The sequence below is a fragment of the Heterodontus francisci genome, chromosome 23 (genome assembly GCF_036365525.1).
Source record: "Heterodontus francisci isolate sHetFra1 chromosome 23, sHetFra1.hap1, whole genome shotgun sequence".
Classification (NCBI taxonomy): Eukaryota; Metazoa; Chordata; class Chondrichthyes; order Heterodontiformes; family Heterodontidae; genus Heterodontus; species Heterodontus francisci.
The window spans coordinates 27060190-27074382 of record NC_090393.1 but is presented as its reverse complement, the minus strand read 5'-3'; the positions used below and the strand labels follow the sequence as shown (position 1 = coordinate 27074382).

At 44.0% G+C, this 14193-nt stretch overlaps 1 protein-coding gene across 3 annotated transcripts in view; it reads right to left on the bottom strand.

Moving 5' to 3' along the window:
* zgc:193801 (uncharacterized protein LOC564476 homolog) overlaps window positions 1–14193 on the bottom strand; it is an 88804-nt gene that overhangs the window by 35342 nt on the left and 39269 nt on the right. For all 3 annotated transcript variants that reach the window (XM_068054879.1, XM_068054881.1, XM_068054880.1), the window contains exon 3: window positions 10568–10758. In XM_068054879.1, the coding sequence (XP_067910980.1) occupies window positions 10568–10758 (191 nt within the window). The remainder of the gene's footprint in view (window positions 1–10567; window positions 10759–14193) is intronic.

Genomic DNA, 14193 nt, shown 5'->3' with positions numbered 1-14193 from the left:
TGGTGCACATCTCATGCATGTGCCGCACCGTCTTTGAAACCTGTAGCAAGCTGGAAAAATTCAGTCCTGTGTCTGAATCAGAGCTTCAGCTGACATACAGTAAGTTCCATCAGTAGGGACTGCTAGGTGAAGCAACACAGACAAAAAAAGGAAAATGCCACAGAAATTATTTTTTAAATTCCACTTGTAGCTTACATTTTCTTGAAATCTAATCTGACAGAGAAATGAGGCAATCATCATCAAAAAATTTTTATATTATATTTAAATATTTTTTATTCATTTTTATAGGATGTGGCATCCCTGGCCAGGCCAGCATTTATTGCCCATCCCTAATTGCCCATCAGAAGGTGGTGGTGAGCTGCCTTCTTGAACCGCTACAGTCCACGTGGGGTAGGTACACCCACAGTGCTGTTAGGAAGGGAGTTCCAGAATTTTGACCCAGCGACAGTGAAGGAACAGCGATATGGTTCCAAGTCAGGATGGTGTGAGACTTGGAGGGGAACTTGCAGGTGGTGGTGTTCCCACGTATCTGCTGCCCTTGTCCTTCGAGGTGATGGAGGTCGTGGGTTTGGAAGGTGGGGTCTAAATAGCCTCTGTGCATTGCTGCAGTGCATTAGATGGTACAAGCTGCTGCCACTGTGCGTCTGTGGTGGAGGGTGTGAATGTTTGTGGATGGGGTGCCAATCAAGCGGGCTGCTTTGTCCTGGATGGTGTCGAGCTTCTTGAGTGTTGCTGGAACTGCACCCATCCAGGCAAGTGGAGAGTATTCCATCACACTCCTGACTTGTGCCTTGTAGATGGTAGACAGGCTTTGGGAAGTCAGGTGAGTTACTCGCCGCAGGATTCAAAGAACAAAGAAAATTACAGCACAGGAACAGGCCCTTCGGCCCTCCAAGCCTACGCCGATCCAAATCCTCTATCTAAACCTGTCGCCTATTTTCTAAGGGTCTGTATCTCTTTACTTCCTGCCCATTCATGTATCTGTCTAGATACATCTTAAAAGACGCTATCGTGCCCGCGTCTACCACCTCCGCTGGTAATGCGTTCCATGCACCCACCACCCTCTGCGTAAAGAACTTTCCACGCATATCCCCCCTAAACTTTTCCCCTTTCATTTATAGGGCAATTAACTATTAAACGATGTATAATATTTTGTCTTTGTACAAGATTTTGGTTAGGCCTTAGTTAGAATTCAGGTTTGGTCTCCTCACATGGTGGATGATACGGAGTCTTTGGAAAAGGTTCAGAAGAGGGCCACTGGATTAATTTCCAGTCCAAAGTGCCTATGTTATCCAGATCAAAGAGCTGGGTTTAAAAACTTTACAGAAGCATAACCTATGATCAAAGTTTATAAAATGATGAAGGGCCTAAAGGCCTAGATCATGTATGTGAAGACTAATTGTTTCAACTCAATAGGTTAGGGCTGAATAGGTTAAGGAATTGCAAGGAAGTAGGTAGATGGGTTACCGTCAGGGGAAGGAGAGGGAACTAGCAGGCAGTGCAGGGATCCCCTGTGGCCGTTTCCCTCAACAACAGGTATACCGTTTTGGATACTGTTGCGGGGGACGACTTACCAGGGGTAAGTAATGGGGTACAGGTATCTGGCACAGATCCCTGTTGCTCAGAAGGGATGGGGGAAGAGGAGCAGAGCATTAGTCATTGGGGACTCCATAGTTAGGGGAACAGATAGGAGGTTCTGTAGGAACGAGAGAGATTCACAGTTGGTATGTTGCCTCCCAGGTGCCAGGGTTCGTGATGTCTCGGATCGTGTTTTTGGGATCCTTAAGGGGGATCCCTTAGGCACCAACGACATAGGTAGGAAGAGAGATGGGGATTTAAGACAGAAATTCAGGGAGCTAGGGTGGAAGCTTAGAGCGAGAACAAACAGAGTTGTTATCTCTGGGTTGTTGCCCGTGCCACGTGATAGCGAAGCGAGGAATAGGGAGCGAGAGGAGTTGAACACGTGGCTGCAGGGATGGTGCAGGAGGGAGGGTTTTGGTTTCCTGGATAATTGGGGCTCTTTCTGGGGTAGGTGGGACCTCTACAAACAGGATGGTCTTCACCTGAACCAGAGGGGTACCAATATCCTGGGGGGGAGATTTGCTAGTGCTCTTCGGGGGGGTTTAAACTAATTCAGCAGGGGAATGGGAACCTAAAATGTAGTGCCAGTGTACAGGATGTTGAGAGTAGTGAGGTCAGGGATAAGGTTACAAGGACGCAAGAGGGCACTGGCAAGCAAGAACCTGGTTTAAAGTGTGTCTACTTCAACGCCAGGAGCATCCGGAATAAGGTGGGTGAGCTTGCAGCATGGGTTGGTACCTGGGATCTCGATGTACTGGCCATTTCGGAGACATGGGTAGAGCAGGGGCAGGAATGGATGTTGCAGGTTCCGGGATTTAGATGTTTCAGTAAGAACAGAGAAGATGGTAAAAGAGGGGGGGGTGTGGCATTGTTAATCAAGGAGAGTATTACAGCGACAGAAAGGACGTTTGAGGACTCGTCTCCTGAGGTAGTATGGGCCGAGGTTAGAAACAGGAGAGGTGAGGTCACCCTGTTGGGAGTCTTTTATAGACCTCCGAATAGTTCCAGAGATGTAGAGGAAAGGATAGTGAAGATGATTCTTGACAGGGGCGAGAGTAACAGGGTAGTTGTTATGGGGGACTTTAACTTTCCAAATATCGACTGGAAATACTATAGTTCGAGTACTTTAGATGGGTCAGTTTTTGTCCAGTGTGTGCAGGAGGGTTTTCTGACACAGTATGTAGACAGGCCAACCAGGGGCGATGCCACATTGGATTTGGTACTGGGTAATGAACCCGGCCAGGTGTTAGATTTAGATGTAGGTGAGCACTTTGGTGATAGTGATCACAATTCGGTTAGGTTTACCTTAGTGATGGGCAGGGACAGGTATATACCGCAGGGCAAAAATTATAGCTGGGGGAAAGGAAATTATGATGCGATTAGGCAAGATTTAGGATGCGTAGGATGGGGAAGGAAACTGCAGGGGATGGGAACAATCGAAATGTGGAGCTTATTCAAGGAGCAGCTAATGCGTGTCCTTGATAAGTATGTACCTGTGAGGCAGGGAGGAAGTTGTCGAAAGAGGGAGCCGTGGTTTACTAAAGAAGTTGAAGCGCTTGTCAAGAGGAAGAAGAAAGCTTATGTTAGGATGAGACGTGAAGGCTCAGTTAGGGAGCTTGAGAGTTACAAGCTAGCCAGGAAGGATCTAAAGGGAGAGCTAAGAAGAGCAAGGAGAGCAAGGAGAGGACACGAGAAGTCATTGGCGGATAGGATCAGGGAAAACCCTAAGGCTTTCTATAGGTATATCAGGAATAAAAGAATGACTAGAGCTAGATTAGGGCCAATCAAGGATAGTAGTGGGAAGTTGTGTGTGGAATCAGAGGAGGTAGGGGAAGTGTTAAATGAATATTTTGTGTCAGTATTTACAGTAGAGAAAGAAAATGTTGTCGAGGAGAATACTGAGATTCAGGCTACTAGGCTAGATGGGATTGAGGCTCACAAGGAGGAGGTGTTATCAATTTTGGAAAGTGTGAAAATAGATAAGTCCCCTGGGCCAGATGGGATTTATCCTAGGATTCTCTGGGAAGCTAGGGAGGAGATTGCAGAGCCTTTGTCCTTGATCTTTATGTCGTCATTGTCGACAGGAATAGTGCCGGAAGACTGGAGGATAGAAAATGTTGTCCCCTTGTTCAAGAAGGGGAGTAGAGACAGCCCTGGTAATTATAGACCTGTGAGCCTTACTTCGGTTGTGGGTAAAATGTTGGAAAAGGTTATAAGAGACAGGATTTATAATCATCTTGAAAAGAATAAGTTCATTAGCGATAGTCAGCACGGTTTTGTGACGGGTAGGTCGTGCCTCACAAACCTTATTGAGTTTTTCGAGAAGGTGACCAAACAGGTGGATGAGGGTAAAGCAGTGGATGTGGTGTATATGGATTTCAGTAAGGCGTTTGATAAGGTTCCCCATGGTAGGCTATTGCAGAAAATACGGAAGTATGGGGTTGAAGGTGATTTAGAGCTTTGGATCAGAAATTGGCTAGCTGAAAGAAGACAGAGGGTGGTGGCTGATGGCAAATGTTCATCCTGGAGTTTAGTTACTAGTGGTGCACTGCAAGGATCTGTTTTGGGGCCACTGCTGTTTGTCATTTTTATAAATGACCTGGAAGAGGGTGTAGAAGGGTGGGTTAGTAAATTTGCGGATGACACTAAGGTCGGTGGAGTTGTGGATAGTGCCGAAGGATGTTGTAGGGTACAGAGGGACATAGGCTGCAGAGCTGGGCTGAGAGATGGCAAATGGAGTTTAATGCGGAAAAGTGCAAGGTGATTCACTTTGGAAGGAGTAACAGGAATGCAGAGTACTGGGCTAATGGGAAGATTCTTGGTAGTGTAAATGAACAGAGAGATCTTGGTGTCCAGGTGCATAAATCCCTGAAGGTTGCTACCCAGGTTAATACGGCTGTTAAGAAGGCATATGGTGTGTTAGCTTTTATTAGTAGGGGGATCGAGTTTCGGTGCCATGAGGTCATGCTGCAGCTGTACAAAACTCTGGTGAGACCGCACCTGGAGTATTGCGTGCAGTTCTGGTCACCGCATTATAGGAAGGATGTGGAAGCTATGGAAAGGGTGCAGAGGAGATTTACTAGGATGTTGCCTGGTATGGAGGGAAGGTCTTACGGGGAAAGGCTGAAGGACTTGAGGTTGTTTTCGTTGGAGAGAAGGAGGAGGAGAGGTGACTTAATAGAGACATATAAGATAATCAGAGGGTTAGATAGGGTGGATAGTGAGAGTCTTTTTCCTCCGATGGTGATGGCAAACACGAGGGGACATAGCTTTAAGTTGAGGGGTGATAGATATAGGACAGATGTCAGAGGTAGTTTCTTTACACAGAGAGTAGTAGGGGCGTGGAACGCCCTGCCTGCAACAGTAGTAGACTCGCCAACTTTAAGGGCATTTAAGTGGTCATTGGATAGACATATGGATGAAAATAGAATAGTGTAGGTCAGATGGTTTCACAGGTCGGCGCAACATCGAGGGCCGAAGGGCCTGTACTGCGCTGTAATGTTCTAATTCTAATTTTAATTGGGTATTTAATTGTATCCAGATGTTGGGCATTAATCTGTGCTCATTGAGTTGGAGGTGCATGATATTAAATGTGCGTCTCTGATAATAAAAGCTTGTGAGTGTATGTAAGGAAAAAAACGACCTGGCAATCTGAGTTGTAACAGGGAGGATCAAGGGTCAATTTTACACATGATCTAAGAGCAGAACTAGGTTGGATGTTTGGAGGTTCATCTTTGCCCAGAGAATAGTGGACCCATGGAACAGGTTCCTTGCCCCTGCAATGCATGTTGATTTTGCTAAATTCCTTGAAGTGAGAATTGGACATACTTCTGGCTGTGGTGGAAATCTCCTCATACAAGGGGTATGTATCTGGTAATGTTAATCAGGGTCAGAGTGGTTTCTTTTATCAGTTGTCATGAAAACGTGTTATGCTGAATGATTTTTAATTCATCAGCTGGAATCATAAATTCAACTTCTAAGAAGACAGCAGCAAAAATGGCCACTGTAATTTGCATTAAAATACCTCACATGCCAAAGTATCGAGGTGGAGATGCATGTCGGAATAGCCCTTGTTGAAGGGTATTTCCAAGCGCAGAGGCACCTGCAGTAAATATTATACTGTTTAAATGTTATTTGAGTAACCAGTAACATATAATCTTAGTGAACAGTGAGGAGGTTGCAAGGCATCATGGGGCTTTGTTAACTTGACCACATTCCACACAGGAGCTGAGTAATCCAAACTCAAACAAAGGCTCATTAAATGGAAAGCAGATGTACTTGTGGAATGCTGACAAAGATACCAGCCTGTAACAAGGTTAAGATAAGGTGGTATGTGTACATGAGAACCAAGGATGATGGATTAGAGGGAATGGAAAACATAATGAGTAATCCCCTATCTGTCCGTGGGCTGGTCATGCAGCCCCTTCCATGCCTGGTAACCGCTTCCATTGGTCTTTAATAATCAATGTATATAATCTGTAATCATTATGATTGGACCATGTCCAGCCAGGATGGGCTGAGTAACTGTTTGAAAATGTATAAGTATTGATGATTTTCTTTGTTCGGTGGAGAGGCATCTGGACAGCCCAGTGACCTGCTCCCCGCCAGCGTAACTTAAATAAACTGTTTGACATTGGAGCAGACCTGAGTATCGAGTGATTCTTCTGGATTCATTCCCGCTAACAGCCCTCATCCAGAACAATGGCTTGAGTAGTTTGAATGCCACCTGGTATCGCTTTCATTAGCAAGACATTCAAAGCTTTCTTGGAGCATTAACAGTAATGGAGATGCACCTCCAGCGGATAAACATTGAAACAATAAGACCTGAGAGAAATGAAATTCTTAGACTTGGATCTCATTAAAGTGAAAAAGAAAATACACTGGGAGAATCATGTGACAGTCTCCCCAGTCTGTGTGAAACCTTGGAGTTTCTTTTGGTCATGGCAGACAAGCTTTGAGTGTTAATCAGTGCAGGACCCCAGTGAGGCTGCCCCTCTCTCTCGCTCTCCCCAGGTTAATACTGTAAGTTTTGAACCCTGCCTGCGGACTGTAAAACATCCAAGTCTATCATTGCTACAGATAGAGACTCCAGGGAGGAAGCCATCTACATCACTGTCTCCAAGAAAACCCTGAACCTCTACCAACCAGAAACGTCAGGACCACAAATTTGGCCAGAAGACAACTGAATTACCAGGCTCCATAGACTGTATATTAATTTATTTGTTCTGGACTCTAATCTAACCAAACTATTCTTCTTCACTCTGTAACCTATTGGTGTGTTGTGATTCTTGCATGTGTGCGTGAGAAAGTTCAAGCGCAGTTTATTATTCTTACTTTGATCGGGTTTTCATTTTAAGTACAATAGACTTGTTTAAATTCAAGAAAACCTGTCCTATTGGTTCTTTTATGATCATAGCATCTAAAAAGGTTAAACACTCACTGAATTGTTTAAAAGAAACAAACCCTGTTGGGGTCAAACAAGGAGGGACAAGAGGGGAGCCTTTCGACCCATCCTCACCTGATCATAACACAGCTTTGATCGCCTAAGGAGTTTAAAGAGGTACTGTCCAGATTTTTTTTGCCCCTCTAACTGGCCCGGGGCTTCATCTGGTTTTTCACCTCTCCCAGGAGGTTGCTTGGTTTCTGGATAAGGAGTGTATGTATTGTGATGCACAAGGCAGCATAATTGTATGGGACAGGCTGAATTAACCAGAACATCCTTTTCAATCTGTCATATTTTGTTTGTAAATCACTCCCTCATTTTATGGAAGTAAATAGAAGTATCTTGGTTTTCTTTGAAAATTGTCAGTTTTCCTACTGGCATTTACATGAAGACCTTGGAGCCTGGTCTCACTCCCTGCTAGGCTGATTGGAGAGGGGTGGGAATCAGCCTGGAATAATATAACTTTAAAGCCACAGGACCTTCGATTCATAGTAGCCCAAGAACTCCAGAACACCACACTGGCTGGGAAACACCTCACATTCATCAGACGATTTGATGTTACAGTCTTGATGGTGATTGAAATAAAAAACTTGACTATCTTTGAAAAAACAAGACATGGGACAAAAAGTATTCTATTCTTTTCTTCCCCTCTAAGCAGACTATCACTACACAAACCTTGCCTATCAGCAATAACTAAAGTAACGCCACTTGATAAGCATGTGCCAGGAGACAGGAAGGAAGAGAAAGAGAGCAAGATGGTCTCACAAATATATCAATACAGCAAGTATACAAGTGAATGGATCTTGGATTGTGTTAATTTTTTTCGATAATTATCATTTAAATGATTAGATGTTTCATATATTGTTGAAAGTAGCTCATTCTTAGTACCATATTTATTCATCCATAGCATTTAGGGTTGCATGGGCTTTACAATTACACTGGACTTGAGACTAAAGGCATGTTTATACTGTTGGAACACACAATGAAAGCAACACACAGAGGCCCATGGCTTCAATGTAATTTTCTTTTTTCAAAAAAAAATGTACTACGGGTATTCTATTTCCATGCCTCTTTTTTTCATGAGATTTGGCCTTGGGATTACTTACCTAACGTTGCTGAGACTATTGCTATAAAACCACATTTAAACCATATTGTACCAATCATAGCATCTGTCACTAAAAGTAGAAAAGACAGGAAGGATAGTTAAATGAAACATTATACTAATGGCTGAGTAGTATTAGAATATGTCATTTAATGAAAAGCAAACTAATGCACTAAAAACTGCAGTTATAGCTTTGTTTTGCTGTATTAACCTCAATAACTGTCATGTAATATTTCATTTAATTGAAGGTTTAAAAGTTGAAAACTAAACATGTAAATATATTATAGACAGAATAAATGACAAATGTAAACTTCTATTTCTTCATTACAAACTGCTGCAATAATGTGAAAATCCATTTAGATGTAATTTAACAAAAACGCTGATTTTTGTTTGTAACCAAACGAAAAAGAAACATGAAATTCAAAAGTCAATTAAAACAGTCAATTTGATCCAAAAACTGAACTAGCAATATCACTAGCAAGTAGGCTAGTTGCATTCTATAGCATCCACTTCTTAGTTATTTGTTAACAAATAAGTTGATATTCTCGCAGTAGCAGTTCGAAGCAATTCAAAATCTCAATTAATGCAGCAAACATACAACATTATGGTTATGGTCAACCAATTTCTTAATATTAATCCTTCAGTTACTTTGTCCCCAATCTCTGGAGCTTTTGCCATCAGTCATACCACTTCCCTCCCTGCCTCCTAAAAAACAGTTCTTTACAACTATGCTTTGCTCATTCCTAACACTTAGTTCCCCCTTCTTCTTCCTGGTCTGTTTCCAACACTCTAAGCATTCACAGGCCATCTCTCTCTGTATGAGGAGAATTACAGAAATGCATGCTGCAATCATGGTTAATAGCCAAAGCTAAACAATTAAACTCAATTGTAAGGACGAAATCAAAATATATGAATGGATGAATTGTTAGACTCAACTTCAGCGGAAACCTTTCCTGTTATAGGTTTTTGATGGCTGTGTATAGTGAGGATTAAAAATATATAATTTTCCCCACAGTTTTTATTGTAAAAATTGTTTGAAAATGCACAATTTTTCACAAAAAAATCAATACTAAGGCACGTTAGGTGGGGATACTCTGAAATCATTGAAATTAATCTTTGTGCCCTAGATGCTACATATACAAGATTGTTATGGTTTTGTTTGCAGGTTTGATCTATCACAGGAGTGGTTTCAGACTGATTAAATACAAGGGTTACCCATAATAACATGCAAGTTCAACCACAACCCGTGAAAAGGCTGAAAACTGCTCCTCCTCTGCAGATCCAAGTCTTTCAAACAAAATAAAGGGCCAGCAGATTCCAACTGAACATTATGAGGTAGAGTTGAGCTTTCAGCTGGTCGACCTGTGGAGGGTCGGCCATCTGCCCAGTCTGACTGAGAAAAGGCAGCCATGATTTTGAGATCCAGGCCTCACTTGATTGCAAGTGGCAAACTGTGGACAGTAAATGGGCATCCTGAGGCAGTTTGTCGGTTTTGGGCCATGGGAATGTCAGATGATTGGGATTCCAGCAGCAACTGCAGGTAAATCCTGGGAAAACGGTAGGGATGCAAGGCCGAGGGAGGTGAGCAATATTTTTACTTGCATTTCTAGGGCATCTTCCGCTCTATCTCCAGTGAATTTCCTTGAGGGATTCCCCTGGACTTGGTTATATTGGGACCCTTCCAATTTTAGGAGTCCTTGCTTCACTGGTTCAGCAAGGAACTAGTGTATCACATGCTGTGAGCAACCACTCCTTCCAAAAGTGGGCAAGAGCTGCATGGCAGGCACCAACAATGTGCCATAGTGGCCAGAATGCCTGTCAGTCCCACCTATATATGCCACCCTCCTGCTGACCTGCAAAGTCAGTGATGGAAGGTACTGATTGCATAATCCCATAACTGTGCATTTCCAGGGCCTATATAACTAAAAATCTCCATTTAACTACCAAAAAGAACTTGCATTTGTGCCCTTCATGTCCTCAAGATTTCCCAAAAGCACTTGACAGCTGATAAATACTTTTGAAATGCAGTAGGGAAACGTGGTAGCCATGAGATGAGCAAGCAGATAATCCGCTTTAGTGTTATATGAGGGATAAATGTTGGTCAGAGCAGCAGGAGAGCTCCCCTGCTCTTCTTCAAATAGTGCCCTGAAATCTTTTATATTCACCCAAAAGGGCAGATGGGGCCTCAGTTTGATGTCTTGTCCAACCTCCAACAGCACAACACTCCCTCAGTATTGCACTGTAATATCAACCTAAATTGTGCATTCAGTCCTCGAGCGAGTCTTGAACCAATGGCTTTGTGACTCAAGCAAGAGTGGGGCCACTGAGCCAAGGCTGACATTTATTTGATTGCCAATGCGCTTATGTGTCTGTGGTGTCAAAAAGAAATTCTCACCAAGTTGTCACTGGCTCCTTAAGTGATGTGGTCATACTGAACTCACCTGTGTAATTTGAATTTGGAAAGTAGTATGAGGGTTGCGGAAATGAGTCTTATAATGCTTGACAGCTTCATCACGTCTATTGAAGCCGTTTCGACAGCGGTAGCAGTGCCAATGTGCGCCTTTAAATTTCTTTTCTCCTTTAATCGTTCCAACGATGTCACAGTGGTTACAGCAGCGAAGTATCTTTAAACCTAGTAAATATGAAAAAAGAAACCCATTAAGCACCCATTAGGAAGCCTTATATAAACTTCCACAGATTTCAAAGTGAATCATTAAGGCAGGCGTGAATTCGTAAATAAATAATCTATACCAGGAAGTTGGCAACATATTCATTTGGATATTATCCTTTTATCACCTGAAGCTGGATTTGATCTGGCCTGGTTGAATGGGAAGAAATCTAAATCACTCTGCCTGTACAACCCTCTCATGTTAAGTGAGCTTGATTACTCTTAAACTGGTTCCTAATGAGGGGGTGGGAAGCAATACTTATCCACAGTTCAACAGAAAGAGGCAATCTCACTCAGATGATCATAATACTGGCAAGTTTGGGAAATGAAAATCTTCTGCTGTTACAGATTCTCTTCTGACATTGGGGGTTTAAGTACATGTTGAGGGTGACCAGAAGGAGCTTTATTCTACACCTGGCAGATGCTAAAACTAACCCACGAGTGCTTGGGTCAAGCTGGATGCCAAAAGTGTTCCATTCCTCAATATCAGATTGCATCTTATTTTTTAATACCATTTAATAGCTTTATTTTCATATATCCCCTCCAAGTCAACACCATCCTGACTGGGAACTATATCGCCGTTCCTTCACTGTCGCTGAGCCAAAATCCTGGAACTCCCTTCCTGACAGCACTGTGGGTGTACCTACCCCACATGGACTGCAGCGGTTCAAGAAGTCAGCTCACCACCACCTTCTCAAGGGCAATTAGGGATGGGCAATAAATGCTGGCCTAGCCAGTGATGCCTACATCCCTTGAATGAATAAAAAAAAAAGATTTTGTTCACAGTTTCTGTCTGTTCATTTCATTTCATAGGGTGAAACCCACATAAAGGGAACTTAAATACATACTCCCAGTAAGACGGTTGTTTAATGATACTGATGGGATTTTTTGGGCCTACACTCAGACATTTAGAAGAATGAGAGGTGATCTTATTGAAACATAATATTCTGATGGGCCTCGACAGGATAGATGCAGAGAGGATGTTTCCTCTCGTGGGGCAATCTAGATCTAGGGGGCATAGTTTCAGAATAAGGGGTTGCCCATTTAAGACAGAGATGAGGAGGAATTTCTTCTCTGAGGGTTGTGAATCTTGGGAATTCTCTACCCCAGAAAGCTGTGGAGGCTGAGTCTTTGAATATATTTAAGGCTGAGACCCATATTTTGAACTATAGGAGAGTCAGGGGTTATGGGGAAACAGGCAGGGAAGTGGAATTGAGGCCATGATCAGATTGCATATGACTTTATTGAATGGCAGAGCAGGCTCGAGCGCCTGTATGCTGGACACATTTATTTATTTATTTTATTTATTTATTTAGAGATACAGCACTGAAACAGGCTCTTCGGCCCACCGAGTCTATGCTGACCATCAACCACCCATTTATTCTAATCCTCCACTAATCCCATATTCCTACCACATCCCCACCTTTCCTATATTCCCCGACCTATACTAGGGGCAATTTATAATGCACAATTTACCTATCAACCTGCAAGTTTTTGGCTGTGGGAGGAAACCGGAGCACCCGGCGAAAACCCACGCAGACACAGGGAGAACTTGCAAACTCCGCACAGGCAGTACCCAGAATTGAACCCGGGTCGCTGGAGCTGTGAGGCTGCGGTGCTAACCACTGCGCTGCCCTTTTTCGCATGCTCTAATGTTTAAAATACTGGTGTTGCCTCCCAAATTGTAGGAAGTACATTCATCCCAGAGATTCTCCAAGATGTGAGCTCTTAATCTAAGTGGGGCTTTCAAGTTTTAGGTAAAAACCTTCTAATACCTGACTCAATAACAGCATGACCATTGTTACGAAAGTGCTTCCATTTTTTGCTAATTATTTTTTTTGAGGACTTGGTTTTTGAAATTGGAAAGGATTCCATAGCTGTTGGATTTTGTGTTTTTTTTTTAAAAAGGGGTCATCGGAAGGTCTTTCAGACTTGGTGTGTAAACAATCCTTACTGGATGTCACCTGTCTTCAGATAAGTACCCAGCAGGGGTTTCTTTTGACCTGGGGAAGATGTTTAGAGAAGTGACAGGTCAGGATTTATCGGGGTCAGATGGCTTGATTCCTGAGATATTGCTTTGGTTTCGTTTTGGACATCAGTTGGGGTGTGGAATGTTTTGAAAAGAGTTAAAAAGTCAACCTGCCAAGGACAAAACCCCAGCTCAGCCTTTTCCATCTCTTTGAAAAGCCTGCCAGTTTTTCCATCTCTTTGAGAACCTCTTAGAAGAGAGTGGAAGAAATAGAGAAATTGATGCATCACTCCTCCCGAAAGGCTGGCAGAAACCCCTGTTGCCACATTTCTCCTGGAAAGTCTACCAAACTGATCTTCAATGTCGCCTGAAAAGAACTGTTCCAGGAAGATTGCAGTGGCAGCCGCCTACGTGTATTTGGGATGCCAACCAAAAAGGTCTTTCTTCTTCAAGAATTAGCAAGTATTTAGCCAAAGGGAAACTTTTTTTTCAGTTAACAAATGTGTGTGTGTGTGTGTGTGTGTGAGAGCGAGCGAGGCGCAGAGGGAGAGAGAGAGAGAGAGCGAGCGAGGCGCAGAGGGAGAGAGAGAGAGAGAGCGAGCGAGGCGCAGAGGGAGAGAGAGAGAGAGAGCGAGCGAGGCGCAGAGGGAGAGAGAGAGAGAGAGCGAGCGAGGCGCAGAGGGAGAGAGAGAGAGAGAGCGAGCGAGGCGCAGAGGGAGAGAGAGAGAGAGAGCGAGCGAGGCGCAGAGGGAGAGAGAGAGAGAGAGCGAGCGAGGCGCAGAGGGAGAGAGAGAGAGAGAGCGAGCGAGGCGCAGAGGGAGAGAGAGAGAGAGCGAGCGAGGCGCAGAGGGAGAGAGGCAGAGAGAGAGCGAGGCAGAGAGAGAGAGAGAGAGAGAGAGGCAGAGAGAGAGAGAGAGGCAGAGAGAGAGAGAGAGGCAGAGAGAGAGAGAGAGGCAGAGAGAGAGAGAGAGGCAGAGAGAGGCAGAGAGAGAGAGAGAGAGAGAGAGAGAGAGAGAGAGAGGCAGAGAGAGAGAGAGAGAGAGAGAGAGGCAGAGAGAGGGAGAGAGAGAGAGGCAGAGAGGGAGAGGCAGAGAGAGAGAGGGAGTGGCAGAGAGAGAGAGAGAGGCAGAGAGAGAGAGGGAGAGGCAGAGAGAGAGAGGGAGAGGCAGAGAGAGAGAGAGAGAGGCAGAGAGAGAGAGAGAGGCAGAGAGAGAGAGAGAGAGAGAGAGGCAGAGAGAGAGAGAGAGAGAGAGAGAAGGCAGAGAGAGAGAGAGAGAGAGAGAGAGAGGCAGAGAGAGAGAGAGAGAGAGAGAGAGAGGCAGAGAGAGAGAGAGGCAGAGAGAGAGAGAGGCAGAGAGAGAGAGAGGCAGAGAGAGAGAGAGGCAGAGAGAGAGAGAGGCAGAGAGAGAGAGAGGCAGAGAGAGAGAGGC